At 44.2% G+C, this 17,476-nt stretch overlaps 1 protein-coding gene across 1 annotated transcript in view; it reads left to right on the top strand.

The window, feature by feature from the left end:
- Positions 1 to 17,226, top strand: part of LOC129705947 (ethanolamine kinase 1-like) — a 217,703-nt gene extending 200,477 nt beyond the window's left edge. Inside the window, exon 6 of the mRNA XM_055649882.1 lies at positions 16,931 to 17,226. Within this exon, the coding sequence (XP_055505857.1) occupies positions 16,931 to 17,003 (73 nt within the window). The 3' untranslated portion in view covers positions 17,004 to 17,226. The remainder of the gene's footprint in view (positions 1 to 16,930) is intronic.
- Positions 17,227 to 17,476: the final 250 nt, after the last annotated feature.

The following is a 17,476-nucleotide window of genomic DNA, read 5'->3' as shown; positions in this document are numbered from 1 at the left end:
GGGTTTCCTCCAGGTGCTCTGGAGTCCTCCCACATCCCAAAGATTTACGGATTTGTAGGTTCATTGACCCTCTATAACTCCCTCTTTGTGTGTAGGGAGTGGATGAGAAAATGGGGTAACATACAACTAGTGGTTGATGGTTGGCATGGACTCTGGTGGGCTGAAGGGCCTGTTCCATGCGGTATCTTTCAATCAATTGGTCAAATGATAGAAGGACTGTGGTGTAGCAACTGCTGGGGTGCCAGGTATCTTCAGCTGTCACCCAATGATAGTCAGGTCCATGGTACATGCAGAGGGAAGGTGGCATGCTGACACTTCACTGATCATTGATGGATGGGATGCAGTTCTAATAGTGAAGCTAGATTGTTAAAACCAATAAAGAAACCTTCATTGCTCATCATAATTTTGTGGAACGACACTCGATTGAATTGTAACAGGTTGGAAACCTGCACAGTCTCCAAAGAACATTGAAGCAGGGCCATAGTTGTCATCGCATCATACAGCACAGAAAAAGGCCCTTTGGCCCAACAAGCCCAAACCGACCTTCATACCCCATCTACTCTAGTTCTATGTGCCCGCTTTTGGCCAAAATCGCACTAAACCTGTCCAATTGTCTCTTAGATTCATATGCTTAGGAAACCTGAACGGAAACCTCTGGGGACTTTGCGCCCCACCCAAGGTTTCCGGAGGTTTTTGTCAGTCTCCCTAATGGTCGAAAGTGGTTTCCTCTTCTTCAATTTTCCAGCGAATATTTCAAAAAATTCAACACCGTCCGCGACTAACAATAGGTTGCCATTTTAAAAATCAGTAATTTTTTAGTCGAAGCTGGTTGCAATGCTAGTTGAAGGTGGTTGCCGGAGGTTGCAGGTAGTGGAAGGTAAGACCTTTTTTTCACCCAGTTTTATTCCACTAGGGAGGTCTTACCTTCCACTACCTACAACCGCCGGCATCCACCTAGCAGAGTCAGGGGATATGGGGAGAAGGCAGGAACGGGGTACTGATTGGGGATGATCAGCCATGATCACATTGAATGGCGGTGCTGGCTCGAAGGGCCAAAGGGCCTACTCCTGCACCTATTGTCTATTGTCTATTATCTGTTAGAGTCCCCTCAAAAACTCTTGAAACGTTGCAGAAGTGTATAAGAGTTATAGGGATGTGGCACTAGACTTTACATTACTTGATAGGCTTGTTACCACAATCAACTCAAATCACGGAACCACCCAATGTTCGTACTTCAAACAAGTACAAAAATATTCAAGTCATGTCAAGAGTGATTTATTGTCATGTGTCCCAGACAGAACAATAACATTCTTACTTGCAGCAACACAACAGAATATGTAAACATAGTACACTGTAAACAATATAATAAATGAGGAAAAACAGTTCAGTGTGTGTGTAAATATATATTGTTGAGACAGATATTATATATATGTGTACATAGAAGGTGGACACAAAACGCTGGAGTAACTGAGCGGGTCAGGCAGCATCTCTGGAAAGAAGGAATGGGTGACGTTTCGGGTCGAGACCCATCTTCAGACCTGCAACGTCACCCATTCCTTCTCTCCAGAGATGCTGCCTGTCACGCTGAGTTACTCCAGCATTTTGTGTCTACAGTACCTTCGATTTAAACCAGCATCTGCAGTTCTTTCCTATACATTATATATTTACATACATACACACGTGTATATATATATATATTTATATACACACACGCACACACTGTGATGATGCTGGCTGCCTTTTTGAGGCAGAGACTCCGGTAAATCCCTTCGATGGTGGAGTGGTCAGTATCCGTGATGGACCGGGCAGTGGTCACAACATTTTGCAGTCTTCTTTGCTCCTAGGCATTCAAATTGCCGAACCAGGCCATGATGCAACTAGTCAGTAAGTTCTCCACTGTACACCTGTAGAAGTTCAAAAGAATCCTCTCGGACATACCGAATATTTTAATAATACATGCTCCCGCTGCAGTAGAATGATGCTGGAATTTCCAAGATTGGTGTCTAATATAATGTTACAACCCACAGGGCAATTTTAATGCACGACTGTGATTAGTCGATAACATTTTCTTTACTTATCTTCACCAATATCTTCAATGAGATATAAGAATCTGCAGATGCTGATTCATACAAAAAAAGACACAAAATGCTGGAGTAACTCAGTGGGTCAGGCAGCATCTCTGGAGAATGTGGATAGGCTCCAGAGAAGCCGTCTAACCTGTTATTCAAGCACTGTGTCTTTTTTTCACCAATATAATGAACTTTGGTTTTCTACCTGTCTAGGACCATCTAGGATTCTCTGGCCCTTTTTAATCCTGGTCTTTTCTTGTCTCCACCTCGTCACCTCCTCCCCCACCCGCTGCTGTCAGTCTGAAGAAGGGCCTCAACCCAAAACATCACCGATCTTTTTTCTCCAGAGATGCAGCCTGACGTACAGAGTTACTCCAGCACTTTGTCGATCTACACTAGATCAGAATAAAAGCATGGACCTTTAGAATGGAGACGAGGAGGAATTTCTTTAGCCAGAGGGTGGTGAATCTTTGGACTTTATTGCTACACACGACAGTGGGAGCCAAGTCATAGGGTACTTTACAGCAGATATTTATATGCCCTTGATTAGTACGGGTGACATGGAAGATCAGGTGGAGAAGGATGAGGCTCGCTGGTCACTGCCACCGCCACCCAGAAATGCCAGCAAACAAGGTTGTACTGTGGAACCCACCATGGAAGACTTCACCCGGGATGGCCGATCAAGACGATGATGAAGACGTTGATGGAAGACACATGTGTAGAGACAAAAGAGGAGCTTGCCAGCTGCATGGAGGACAGAGATGTGTGGTGCGCCCATCACCGTGCCCGTTGGAAACGAGCACCACTGCTTCGCTAATGTTTTCAACGATGATGAATGAATATCATAGGTTATGGGGAGAAGGTAGGAAAGATAGATCAGCCATGATCAAGTGGGCCGAATGGTCTAATTCTGCCCCTATGTCTTATAGAGCCATAAGGTCATAGTCATACAGCATGGTAGAAGGCCAAATTTCCCACATTGACCAACGTCCCATCTACACTAGTCCCACCTACCTGCGTTTGACCCATATGCGTATAAACCTGTCCTATACTTGTACCTGTCTAAAAGTTTCTTAAACTTTGAACATGATTATTGATATGAACATGAATTATTCAATATTCAATGCGCTTCATATGTTAAAAAGCAGAAAGCTGCCATCAGATGGCAACTGGTCTTGGAGGGCAGTATCACGTGTTTTGTCATCCCCTTTGAAATGGGGATTTGAGAGTTTTGGTTTAGTTATGTTTCGGGTGGGCAGCACAGTCATTGCTTTCTGATTTTCACACTTCACACTGCTGGGAAATAAAACACCAGCTCTGTTGTCGGCTCGCATTCATCCATCCGCGAGTGGGATATTAGACGCTCATCAACTGCATTGGAACGGCAACTGCTACAACTTACTCCAGGCATGCACCAATTAACCATAAACTGACCATGACCACATCTTTAAGTGGGGTTTAGTTCAGTTTAGTTTATTGTCACGTGTACCGAGGTACAGCGAAAAGCTTTTGTTGCATGCTCTCTAGTTAGCGGAACGACAACACAAGCTAAGTGATCATTCTTATCCTTTCTCTTTCTTTCTTTTGCATATGTGATGGCAAATATGAAGAGTGTGCAGATAGGAACACACAAAATGCTGGAGTAACTCAGTTGGTGAGACAGCATCTCTGCAAAAAAGGAATGGGCGACGTTTCGGGTCGAGACCCTTCTTCAGACTGACCTCACCCACTGAGTTACTCCTGCATTTCGATTTAAACCAGCATCTGCAGTTCTTTCTTAATCGTGCAGATGGGAACTGCAGATGCTCATTTACACAGAAGATAGACATGGAGTATCTCAGCAGGTCAGGCATCTTGTTCTGTCCTTTTCTTACCCCCAGTTTCCACAACCTCTACTTTCAGTCTGAAGAAGGGTCCCGGTCCGAAACGTCACCCATCCTTTTTCTCCAGAGATGCTCCCAGACTTGCTGAGTTACTCCAACACTTTGTGCCTATCTTTAGATAATACAAAGAGTCTGGTGAAGTATTGTGTTCAGTTCTGGGCACCGTGTTATAGGAAAGGGTGCAGAGAGTTTGATGACAAAGCCCAGCAAGTGATAGGTGGATACAGGTGAGGGGGTTGACGTTTCATTGGCAGATGGGTGGAGTAAGTTAGCTACCATTTGCCAGGCTTTGTCCCACCGTCACCCTCTCTTTTCCAGCTTTCATCACCCCCCACCGGCATCAATCTGAAGAAGGATCCCAACCCAAAACATTGCCTGTCCATTCCTTCCATAGATGCTGCCTGCCCGCTGAGTTCCTCCAGCACTTTGTGTTTTGTTCAAGCTTCCAACATCTGCAGTTGCAAGTTGAACATCTGCAGTTCGGCAGAATATTGAACAGCATTGAACGGAACCTGATTCTGCAGTCGACCAGTCCGCGCAGTTGAAATCAGCAATGGGAAACCCTGACTAATTGTACTCCTTGCCAATTGTTGTAGGACTGGAAGCAGCTAATTCAGCACAGACGTGCAACTTGATCTGGTCTGTTTAGCAAACCAAGCAACTGAATTGTTTTATGCCAATTACTCTCCCTGTTAAGAAGTATCCTATTCCACATTACTTTAACGGTAATCATTGTGGTAGAAAGAAAATTCCAACAGCCGTTTGGGAGTGTTCCCAGCCTTGATGTATTTTCATTGTTGTTTTGGCTTCTGTTTCAGTTACATTTTTTTCTTTCATCACCAGAGTCTTGTGCAATTCCACCTCAGCCTTCAAATTTATGCTGTTACCAACTTTAAATGGAACAAATATCTCTCAAACTTCAGTGAAGTTGCCACTGATTTCTTGTCTCCTTATGTTTCGTTACAGTGTTAACTAATTTCTTTATAGGAGAGAATTGAAAGGGTGGTGGGTATGTGGAACGAGCTGCCAAAGGACGTGGTTGAGGCAGGTACTATAACAACGTTTAAAAGACGCTCGGACAGGTACATGGAAAGGTGGATGTGGGTTAAAGACAGGAAAATGGGACTAGTGCAGATGGGGTACGTTGGTCGGCATGGACAAGTTGGGCTGAACGGCCTTTTTCTGTGCTGTATGCCACTTGACCATCTACCATGAGCTGCCGGAGGAGGTAGTTGAGACAGGTACTACAACAACATTTAAATATTAATATAAAATGTTTAAAATGTTGTTATACTGCCATGGATAGGAAAGGCTCAGAGGGATATGGGCCTTACGTGGGTGTGGGACTAGTATAGATGGGGCATCTTGAACAGCATGGGCATGTAGGGCCAAAGGGCCTTTTCCCACGCTGAATGACTATGACTATGACTCTCAATGCTGGAGTTTGGAATTTTATTGCAATAATCTAGATAGCAAGGCAGTTCCATTCGCCTTTTTCTCATGACTTACACTGGGGTGTGAATGCACAAGTATTGCTACAACTGATATTTCATTTTCCATTATGACTATCAATTGGGAGACTCAACAGGAACTTTAATCATTTGGGAGAATCCCACGTAATCCCAACTCTATCCATAGTGATTATCAATCAGGAGAGTTAAGAGTCATCGCTTCATACAGCGCGGAAACAGGCTCTTCGGCCCAACTCTTCCATGCCGACCAAGATGCCCCATCTAAGCTAATCCCATTTAGTCCATGTTTGGCCCCCAATCGTCTAAACATTTCCAATTAATGTACCTACCTGTCCAAATGTCTTTTACATGCTGTTATAGTAACTGCCTCAACCACCTCCTCTGGCAATTTGTTCCATATACCCACCTGAGTGAAATGTTGCCCCTTGGGTTCCTATTAAATCTTTCCCCTCTCACCTTACATCTATGTCCTCTCATTTTTGATTCTCCTACCGTGAGTGAAAGACTTTCTACATTCACCCTATCTATTCACCTCATGATTTTATACACAAGATCATCCCTCTGCCTATTGCACTCCAAGTCCTATCCTGCCCAACCTCTCCCTATAGCCCAGGCCCCTTGTAGCCTGGCAACATCCTTGTAAATCTCAGCGAGTGAGGCAGCATCTATGGAGCGAAGGAAATAGACAATTTCAGGTCGAAACCCTTCTTCAGACCCGAAACGTTGTATTTTTCCTTTGCTCCATAGATGCTGCCTCACCCGCTGAGTTTCTCCAGCATTTTTGTCTACCTTCGATTTTCCAGCATCTGCAGTTCCTTGTAATTCTTCTCTGCACACTTTCCAGATTAATGACATCCTTCCTATAGCAGGGTGGCATGGTGGCGCAGCAGTAGAGTTGTTGCCTTACAGCACCAGAGACCCAGATTCAATCCTGACTGCGGGTGCTTGTCTGTACGTAGTTTGTACGTTCTCCCCGTGACCTGCGTGGGTTTTCTCCGAGATCTTCGTTTTCCTCCCACACTCCAAATATGTACAGGTTCGTAGGTTAATTGGCTTGGTATAAATGTTAATTGTCCCCAGTGTGTGTTGGGCAGTGTGCGGGGATCGCTGGGCTGTGTGGATTAGATAGGCCGAAGGGCCTGTTCCCGTGCTGTATGTCTAAATTAAACTATAAACTGATCACAATACTCCAAATGCTGCCTCATCAACATATTGTACAACTGTAACATAATGTCCCAACTTCCATACTCAATACCCTGACTGATTGAAGCCAATGTGTCAAAAACCCTCGTGAGACCACCCTATCTACCTATGACACCAATTTCAGAGAACTGTGTACCTGACAGATTCTTGTGACTTTATTCCCCTAAGGTCACTTCCCATTCCTGGCTCCCCCTATTTCCTCTCATTCCCATCCAACCTCATTAACTCTGCTGCCTGACATCAATTGTACATGGTGCATCTTCACAATTGGGGCCATTCAGAACACAGATACAATGTGGAACCGCTCTGGTCTGTACAGCTGAGTTCCACACTGGAAAGTACACTTTATCAACAGAACAATCAGATAACTAAAGATCTGCTCAGACTGCTGCCTGGAAACAGCCCGATATAAATAAACTGAAGGTCAGTTCACAACAGATCATCAGGTTCAAATCGCGTTCTGAATCATAGAGTCATGTTACACAAATCCACGCACATTTGCAAATCGTTCATTTCTCAATGACTCTGGGAACAAGGAACTGCAGATGCTGGTTTATACAAAAGGACATAAAGTGCTGGAGTAACTCAGCGGGTCAGGCAGCATCTCTGGAAAACATAGAGTCATGTAGAGTGGAAAATTATAGAGTGGAAACTTGCCCATAGCAACCAAGATGTCCCACCTACGCTAGTCGCACCTGGCTGCGTTTGACCCATATCCCTCCAAACATGTCCTATCCATCTACCTTTATTTCTTAAAAGTAGCTATAGTCCCTGCAACTACCTCCTCCAGCAACTCATTCTGTAAATTGCTCGTTCTAAGCTTCCCCCAGTCTAGTTTCAGTCATAAACGCTGAATCAAGCACTTGAACAACTAATTTTATTTTGACTAAACACAATTACAGTTCCCACTACTGTACCTAACCACAGTGGGTTCGATCCTCGTATCTGCCTGATCAAGCCCTCTAGGCCTCGCTCAAACAGAGACACTCCAGAAGCTCACGCAGTCCCAAGCGCTCTCCCAGAAGATCGATGCTGGACCTCGTGGTAGCGGACTTTTATGGGTTCCGGGACCTCAAGGGGCGGAACCACTTGGGGGTGGTCTCTGAATAACCCAATTACAGATATCGATTAACCCCATACATAACAGACATTTCCCTAACCCAATGATACAGCAGCTCAATACATTGTATTCAAACAGGACATCTCAAGGAAGCCAACTTAGAAACATTTACCCTGATCTGCAAGAAATTCAGACAAGGCTCAATACCTCACCCAATCAACACTCGACAAAGTAATTCCCTGCAACATTATTTACAATTATTTACAAGGTGTGTGTCTGGTTTGCAGCCATCCAATCCATTCTATGCATTTTGCACCTAATTGACAGGGTCTGCAGATGTTCTTATTCTTTTCTTGCACTTGTATCTAGGTTCTAGACACACTGGCACCTCTTCGCAGCTTGTCCCAGCTCTGCAGAAAGAAATTCCAAATTGGCCAAATCTCCCAGCAGCCCTGAAGCTTTTACACAATTTTAAAGTCCTAGCCTCTCCAATTTGCCCAGGATTAACACTCCTTCCTTTTTATCATATATGATAACCCACCATTTATGATAACCAAATAGTTCAATAATCATCTAACCAGATATACATAAGTGTGTATATTCCATTTCCGATCTATCAGCAACACAAGATGATGATGTTTCTTCCCAGAATCTTGCCAAGCGTCCCGCGTTTCCATGGGCATAACTTCACAATTTCCATCTGATGAGTCTTCACCTCCCGAGTTTTTGTGAGTCTTCACCTCTCTCCATCCGTGTTGCTGCCCATTCTTCCATCCCTTTCCATAATCGAACCTAAAACCTAAAATTCCTGAAAAACCTGGGACAAAGCAAGTTACCATCATGCACCTATGCTCTCCCATACATTCACGATAATTCTGCAATACTTTTCAAACCTATTATATTACTGTATCCCTATTCATATTCTGTTCCCTTAATATACTCTCTATTATCCTAGGATCAACCCTAATCAGCCTTCTTCATACTCACACAATGTTATAATATGTATATCTGATGATGGGTCCTCATATAAATTTCACCTGGGTTCAGTCCAGATTTCCCTACAGGCATGACTCTAATTTAAAGCAAACTATGATAAATACTTCAATGTAATCAAATTCAGTCTCAGCCTTCAATTTACTATTTCAAATTTCAGTGTCCATCTCATCCTTCTGATTCCACAGCATTGTAGCCGATAATACAATTCCATTCCAATTCCTGTGGAGTTCCCAGCTTTTCAAATTTAAACAATCAATTTCCATATGCCGTCAATTTCATCAAAAATCCAATCAAGACAGCCAAATCCAGGGACAATTTCTTGCCACCTTGATAATAGAAGCCGCTTTACCATCAAGGGTTAAACAATTCAAATCCATCGGTCAAATATTCTCAATACCTATTGTTCAAGTTACTAAGTCTTCCTCCAGTACCTCTTCTTAGTTATGTATATCTCCTCACTATGGTAACTCATTACTGTGTTGACTCTTTACTCTATTGGATTTGTTCTCTGTTTAGGGGTTCTTACTTGTACTAGTTCGTAACTACTGAATAACTTAAAGGAAAGTCCTACTACTCACAGTTCCTCTTTTGACCATTTCCAATTCCAACCCCAATTTCAATTTCAATTCTCATTTTAATTTTCAATTTTAAATCCAATTTTAATTCCGATTTTAATTTCAACTCTCATATTCCCTAAGTAATTCCATGTTACCAGATCTTCCCAATTTCCATCCTTCTTGATGTCCTTTGAATAATCCTTCCCATCTTTGTCTGCCTTTCCGGGGATGAGATAATAACAATATCAATTAATAATCAAACTCCAATTATTCCTAAGCCAGATTCCACAAGTCTATTCCAAATCTCAAAATTTAAAGTCCCTCCAATTCATTACCATACAATTTCGAGACCAAATCCAAAATGTATACATTTATTTCTAATAACCATAATTTGGATGCAAATTAGGTATTTTACTCCAAACCACAGAGGAATATTTTTTATTCGGTTAGTCCTTTAAAGTGGGATTTGTCCCAGAAGTCGTTATGTCGTCGGTGTCATTTCTTTCAAAGATGATTAGGGTCCTTTACTCTCCTTCCTTTTCCTTCTCCAATAGCTAGCTGATATTAAAGTTGGGCACTAGGGTAGTCTTCTCCTTCTTCTTTTCTGATGTTAGTTTTAATTACCTGGGAGTAGGGATACTGAGGAGCAGCTTGCTCTGTCTGCTGGCCTTCCAAGATATGTCTTAAAGGAGCAGGACAGTATCAGTTTTGCTGTCTTCTGCCCGTTCTTAAGGGGTCTGTGCATTCTTTTATCTCACTCCCTAAAAATATGTTGTCGATATACTGTCCTGCAGGCACAAACTCAGTAACACATTAATATAATATCTTCTTCCCCCACTCCCGTACCTCCTGCACAGTAAGTGTTTCTTCTCCCCCTAACGCCAGTTCCATTCCTTAGTTGCCATCCCTTCTCATGCCAGCTACTATGTTTCCCTGTCTTGCTTCTTCCTTTCAGTGAGGGTTTCTTGAGAATTGGACTCTATTTATCTCCTACTTGGAAGGGGTAGTGTTCTTTCTGATTTATAGTGCTGTGTCTCGGGTCATGTGAGGACGCCTTTAATTATAATAGATGGTATTACGGTTAACTGGCAGGTTAGGGCTAACAAAATAGGTTGGATTGCCAAAATGTCCCTGCCCCCTGATCTCCCTGCCAGTGTCCTAGTCCTCTACCTTCGGGGTCCCAAGGGTACCTCTCGGAATCCACTGGTTTCTGTAACCCCGTAGCCTTCTCCGCCCCCTTCCTTCTCGACAGCACTCCATCACAGGACATGACCGACTCCAATGTCCCAGTCCTCCACAGCTGTAACACAGATCAGGCCGGATCGCTCTATAACCTCTCCAGCCAAACCGAGGAAAGGTCAGTTCCCTGAATGGAAGGGAGTCCAGGCCTTGACGTCTTCTTCCACCTTATCCTCTTCTGTCCTTATTTATTTAAATGGTGGCCGATTGGGAAAGGGGGAGATGCAGCGAGACCTGGGTGTCATGGTACACCAGTCATTGAAGGTAGGCATGCAGGTGCAACAGGCAGTAAAGAAAGCGAATGGTATGTTAGCTTTCATTGCAAAAGGATTTGAGTATAGGAGCAGAGAGGTTCTACTGCAGTTGTACAGGGTCTTGGTGAGACCACACCTGGAGTATTGCGTACAGTTTTGGTCTCCAAATCTGAGGAAGGACATTATTGCCATAGAGGGAGTGCAGAGACGGTTCACCAGACTGATTCCTGGGATGTCAGGACTGTCTTATGAAGAAAGACTGGATAGACTTGGTTTATACTCTCTAGAATTTAGAAGATTGAGAGGGGATCTTATAGAAACTTACAAAATTCTTAAGGGGTGGATAGGCTAGATGCAGGAAGATTGTTAGGGAAGTCCAGGACAAGGGGTCACAGCTTAAGGATAAAGGGGAAATCCTTTAAAACCCTTTTTTCACACAGAGAGTGGTGAATCTCTGGAACTCTCTGCCACAGAGGGTAGTTGAGGCCAGTTCATTGGCTATATTTAAGAGGGAGTTAGATGTGGCCCTTGTGGCTAAGGGGATCAGGGGGTATGGAGAGAAGGCAGGTACGGGATACTGAGTTGGATGATCAGCCATGATCATATTGAATGGCGGTGCAGGCTCGAAGGGCCGAATGGCCTACTCCTGCACCTAATTTCTATGTTTCTATGTTTCTATTTTACTTGAACCTTTTATCTCTGGGCTGCCGTTGAACCTGGCTGCCTTAAAGTCTGAACGTCTGTGGTCTGGGGGACATTTATACCTAATGCTGGCATCTCCCTACAAACACACTGTCTATGGGAAGTCCATTTCAAATTCCCTTCATCGGTGAATTGCTCCAACATAATGATATTATCCATGTCCGGATCAATCCATCCATATTCTCCTCCTATCTCACTCTCTGCAAAGCTATTCGTTCAATCCCAGTACTTCAAGAAGGATTCCTTCACCCTCCGCTACTGGAGTTCTTAATTAATTCCGGCACCCATGTCAACGGAGTCTTCCTTCTAGCTCCTTGATCTCCCCTACTGTCCTCCACTTGTGGGGCAAACATAGGAGCTAGAAGATCTCTCCCCGATTTCTCTACTTCAGATTTGAATTTTTGACGATCATTTCTATATACAGGTAGTTTATTTCTATTACAGATTTTAGTCCACCCAATGGCCAAAGTTCTTTTCTTAAGACTGCAATTAATTCCCCCGATAATCCTCTCAGCCTGTCACCTTCCTGTGGAAGCTTCTCCCGAATTATTCTTATCGGGCTTCCTAATTTGTCTGATCGGTCCTTCTCTGAGACATTCGCCATTCTCGGAACAATGGTCACAATACAAATTGCAAAATAAAAGTTCCAGACACGAACACCTCTTCCATTCACTCCTTCCTCTCAGACTCCAAGGCCAATGGAATCTCTCCCACACAATGGCCAACGTTCTCTCCAATTCACACCTACTCTAACAATCGCTCCCTTTCAACAGTTACCCAGTCACTCCTTCAATCACTCCTATTCAATTGTTCAAACCACTGGCTCGTATTCAGTCTCTCTCCCAACTCTCTTATCAGTTAAATCACATTCACTCCATTCAATTCCAAACTTTGAAACAAAAGATCTCCGGTGTCTCAATCCAAGTCTAGAGAAAGGTGCTGGAGAACTCAGCGGGGAAGGAAATAGGCAACGTTTCAAGCTGAAACCCTTCTTCAGACTGATGGAGGATCGCTGTCAATCGCTGTCTCTCAAGCAGCAATCTCTCTCTCACTCAATCCACTTTAAGTTGACACAGACAGACAAATCCGAACCACGCTAACAAAACTATAATTAAGAACAAAAATATTCCCCCGATTACCAATAACCCAAGATACAGCCCAATCTAAACTATAAGCATCCAATAAACATCACCCTAATGAATCTTCCTCGTGGCGCAATTGATCAACGGGATGACTCCTCCTCCGGCGCAGTGATTGAAGGAGCGATTGAACCACCCCGATATAGATTCTTACAATACGATCTAAACAAATACAAGTATTTAACTCAAACACACTCTTACTTCAAGTATCTAAATCCGTAAGCACTCACACAAGCAGCAAAACCAATGACGGTCCGCGGACTTAACAAAATCTAAATCTTAACTTTCTAAATCTTAATACACTCCAAGTTTATTTACGTACACAGAATATTTACACGATCCAGATCCGATGATAATACAAAAAGCTAGATTTTTACAATTTACAAAATGATTTACAGCACTAGCACACAGTTCACAAACACTCAATCTCAATACCACATCACTCAGTGAATCTCTCCCTCTGATACCGAAGATTTTCCCCTTCCTAGGTTACTCTTTGCTGAGGGGTACTGCTCCTTACATGACTACTTTTCCTCCCGAATGTTTCTATCCCTCTGCTAAGACTGGACTTTGGGGGACCTCTATCCCTCCTCTCTAAGTTCCGACAGAATTAGGGGTACCCTTCACTATTCGGATTACTTTTCAGCAAGTAACCAGGTTCCCGTCTCTAGTTACTCTTCGCTATCATGTGCAAGTCAACAATCGACCAGAGGGTTACTATTCACTGTTGATCAGCCGCTATTCGGAATCGATCACGGACATACACCAACTTCGAAGTTCACCAATCTTTGGAGATGCACCAGCTTTTGCATACAGGAATTTGAATTCTACCTTACTGGCAGAGCTTCAATATGAAATTCAGTATTTGTAAATTTGGCTTTGCAAATATAGTCTCGAACTCCTAATTTTTGTGAGTATCTCCCCTCATACGCGGGCACTGAAATCAAACTAAAATTGCCCAGTTGAATTCTTGAATGGACTGGAGTATTCCGGACAATCTATACTCTGTCCACCCAAGCCCAATACCTTCATGAGATTCCTCGTCCATCACACAGGACTCAGATATCTACACACAGACACACCTTTCTGCTGGGCACCGAGGTTTCAGCGCCTAACCGCTTCGCGCTGTGAGTTATCGATGCCGATTTTCAGGCGCACCTTTACAATTCGTGCTCTCAGCAAAGATCCGATCGTTATACATAGGTCAGACCTGTATTTCAATACCCCACCAATTCGATACCAAATCTAACCATGGGCCACCCCTCGCCCAATGAAGTGCGTTTTGGCTCTCGTTAAAGCAGTCTGCCAACTACGACCAAAGTTGTGGGCCTCGAACCCAGTAAAGGGTCTATAACCCAACCCCAGCAGGGCCTCTAACCCCACCCTAGTATTATGGGCACCCATCCCAAAGGAGTGATAGCCAGTGTTTGTTAGACTCTGTTCTAATGATCTCGATTAAACCCTTTCCCAAGCCCGCGAATGATCGATCCGCTCAGACTAACGAAGTGCCGAAAATCAATGTGAAAACCGCACCGTGGGCCCGATTTCTGCACTCGCGATCAAAACAGCTCAACTCCCTTGATTGCAAACTTGTGTTTGGGGGTTTTTTGAGATCCTCGGAGGAGCCCCCAATGTAAATTGCTCATTCTAAGCTTCCCCCCAGTCTAGTTTCAGTCAAAAACACTGAATCAAGCACTTAATCTTTATCTTAATCAAGCACTTGAACAAATAATCTTTATCTTGACAAAACACAATTACAGTTCAACTATTGTACCTATCCCACTGCGGGTTCAATCCTCGTATCTGCCTGATCAAGCCCCTCTAGGCCTCGCTCAGACAGAGACACTCCAGAAGGTCACGAAGTCCTAAGCGCTCTCCCAGAAGATCGACGCTGGACCTCGTGGTAGCGGACTTTTATTACCAGGGACCTCGAGGGGCCGAACCACATGGGGGTGGTCTCTGAACAATCCAATTACAGATATCGATTAACCCCATACATAACAGACATTTCCCTAACCCAATGATACAGCAGCTCAATACATTGTATTCAAACAGGACTTCTCAAGGAAGCCAACTTAGAAACATTTGGTTAAGGCAGATTACATTGTGGCATTCGAGAGGGAATTGGGCAGAACAGAGGTGCAGAGGATAGAGCCAGAGGCCCGGGTTCGATCCCGACCTCGGTGTGTGTGTGTGTCCAGTTTGCAGTTTACACGATGTCCCCGTGACTGCGTGGGTTTCCTCCGCGTGCTCTGGTTTCCTCCCACATGGTTTGCAGGTTAATCAGCCCTCTGCAAATTGCCCCTAGTGTGAAGGGAGTGGATGAGAAAATGGGAATAACATTGAACTAGTGTGAACGGGTGATCGATGGTCAGCGTGGACTCGGTCGACTGAAGGGCCCGTGTCCACACTGTGTCCAAAAAGAATGAAGAAAACAACGATAAGTAATGTGAGTGAGGTGGGAAACAGCTGAGTGTGTAGGCAATGGCTAATAACGCAAAGAAGGTCAATTGTGTAGGGAGGAACTGCAGTTGCTGGTTTATTCCAAAGATAGACACTAAATGCCGAAGTAACTCAGCGGGTCAGGCAGCATCTCTGGTGAAAAGAAGTAGGTGACACTTTGGGTCAAAACCTTTCTTCAGACGGAAATATATAGGAGGGGAGGGCGGGGGATCTGGAGGCCAGAACAGGCCAGCACAAATCAGGGCATGCAACATATGACCTCAGGAAGGGTGGAGCCCTTTAGAGATAACCCTTTAGGTTTAGTTTAGAGATACAGCGCGGAAACAGGCCCTTCGGCCTTCTGACTCCACGCCGACCAGCGATCCCCGCACACTAACACTATTCTACACACACTAGAGACTATTTACAATTTCACCAAGCCTATTAGCTTAAATAATCTGTACATCTTCAGATGGAGGAGGAAACCAGAGGACCCGGAGAAAACCCACGCGGTCACAGGGAGAACAGGCAAACTCCGTACAGACTGCACCGGTAGTGAGGATGGAACCTGGGTCTCAGGGGCTGTAAGGCAGCAACTCTACCGCTGTGCCACCATGCTGCCTTGTTAAACTGCAGCAGGCTAAGTAACTCTGTGGAACTCCTCGCTAAGTTCCTCCTCTGGAATCTGTGCTGCGTCTCCCTCGGGCCTCTGGAATGTACAAGGGCACTCTGCACCCACATTGAAAATGGCAGCATGGAGGATACGTACAACACTCTGTCCATATGGTACCTAAAGAGTAGGGGAGTGCTGGATGTGAAGATGTTTGCTTCAACAAATCCATGCTAGTTCAAGTCTGGGTAATCATCAATTAGCTCCAAAGTTGCAAGCTGAAGCCAGATTATTCAACAGGTGTGTCTTATTAACACAGCGCTCACTTAGCGGTTATTTTCACCTTTTCTTCCCCGAAAAAACTGCCTCAGGATTTCATCGTCCTTTCGACACGAGACCCAAATGTGCACATGCCGCAAATGAGAAGCTACTCTCCTTTCAGCCCTTTGAATAAACAGATGATAAGGCGAGGAAGTGAAAGGAACTGTGTAGGAAGGAACGGCAGATGCTGGTTTACACCAAAGATAGGCACCAAATGCTGGAGTAACTCAGTGGGTCGGGCAGCATCTCTGGAGTCTTTGGAATATTTGGAGTATGACGTTTTAGGCCGAGACCCTTCTTTGAGGTAGTCCAGAGAAATGGAAGGGCAAGGTGTTAAAACAACAGACCAAAGCAGTCTGAAGAAGGTTTCTCGATCTGAAACGTCACCCATTCCTTCTCTCCTGAGATGCTGCCTGTCCCGCTGAGTTACTCCAGCACTTTGTGTCTATCTTCGATTTCAACCAATTCCTTCTTACCGATCAACGCAGCCAATGACCAAGGAAATGTAGAATGGTTCGTTGACAGCTGAGGGGAAGGTGACAACGAGGCATACAATCAGTAATATTTTAATCAGGAGGATGGTTGGAGAACTGGGATGGGGGAGGGGCAGAGAGAGAGGGAAAGCAACGGTTATTTGAAGTTAGAGAAGTCAATGTTCATACCGCTGGGGTGTAGGCTACCCAAGCGAAATATGAGGTGCTGTTCCTCCAATTTACACTGGGCCTCACTCTGACAATGGAGGAGGCCCAGGACAGAAAGGTCAATGTGGGAATGGGAGGGGGAGTTAAAGTGTTGAGTAACTGGGAGATCACGTAGGCTTATGCGGACTGAGCGGAGGTGTTCAGTGAAATGATTGCCGAGCCTGCACGTCCAAGGTTTTGATGTTAACCAGTAGAGCTGGCAGTGTGGATATCCACCCGCTGGATAGACTGAGCAGAAGTGTTCAGCTGTTGCCTGACGATGTACCACATTGTAATCAACAGGTACACAAGAGAACGATTCAAGGAGTACTTCAAGAGGAAGGATGAATTCTTGGCCTTGAAGCTTCCATGTTGATGCCAAGAAAATCGGGAACTCACCCACTGCTGTGGGAAAGATGGAACAGTATGGAGCCAGTTAACGCTACTTAAGGAGAGAGTATTATAAGGCTGGTCTACCTACAATCACAAAGCAGATGAAGCAAATGTTCCTCATAATTGAATGTAGATTCACTGGATCAGTAACTATAATAAAAGCAGCCTTCATTACTCGAACTGAATAAAATAGAAATGGCTACAAATCATTGTGTTATTTGTATTTTTCATTTATATACATGCTGCATGTCATTACGCATTGTCCACTCTTATCTTCAATCATATTTTCGTTTCATTTGCAATTTTAAATTGTTTAGTTTAGAGATACAGTATGGAAACAGGCCATTCGGCCCACCAAGTCCACGCCGACCATCGATCACCCATTCACACTAGTTCTATCTTATCCCACTTTCTCATCCACTCCCTGCACACCAGGGGCAATTTACAGACGGCCAA

This window comes from Leucoraja erinacea, chromosome 18, assembly GCF_028641065.1.
Source record: "Leucoraja erinacea ecotype New England chromosome 18, Leri_hhj_1, whole genome shotgun sequence".
NCBI lineage: Eukaryota > Metazoa > Chordata > Chondrichthyes > Rajiformes > Rajidae > Leucoraja > Leucoraja erinaceus.
Note: the sequence above shows the minus strand (reverse complement) of the source record. Positions and strands in the feature narration are given on the sequence as shown.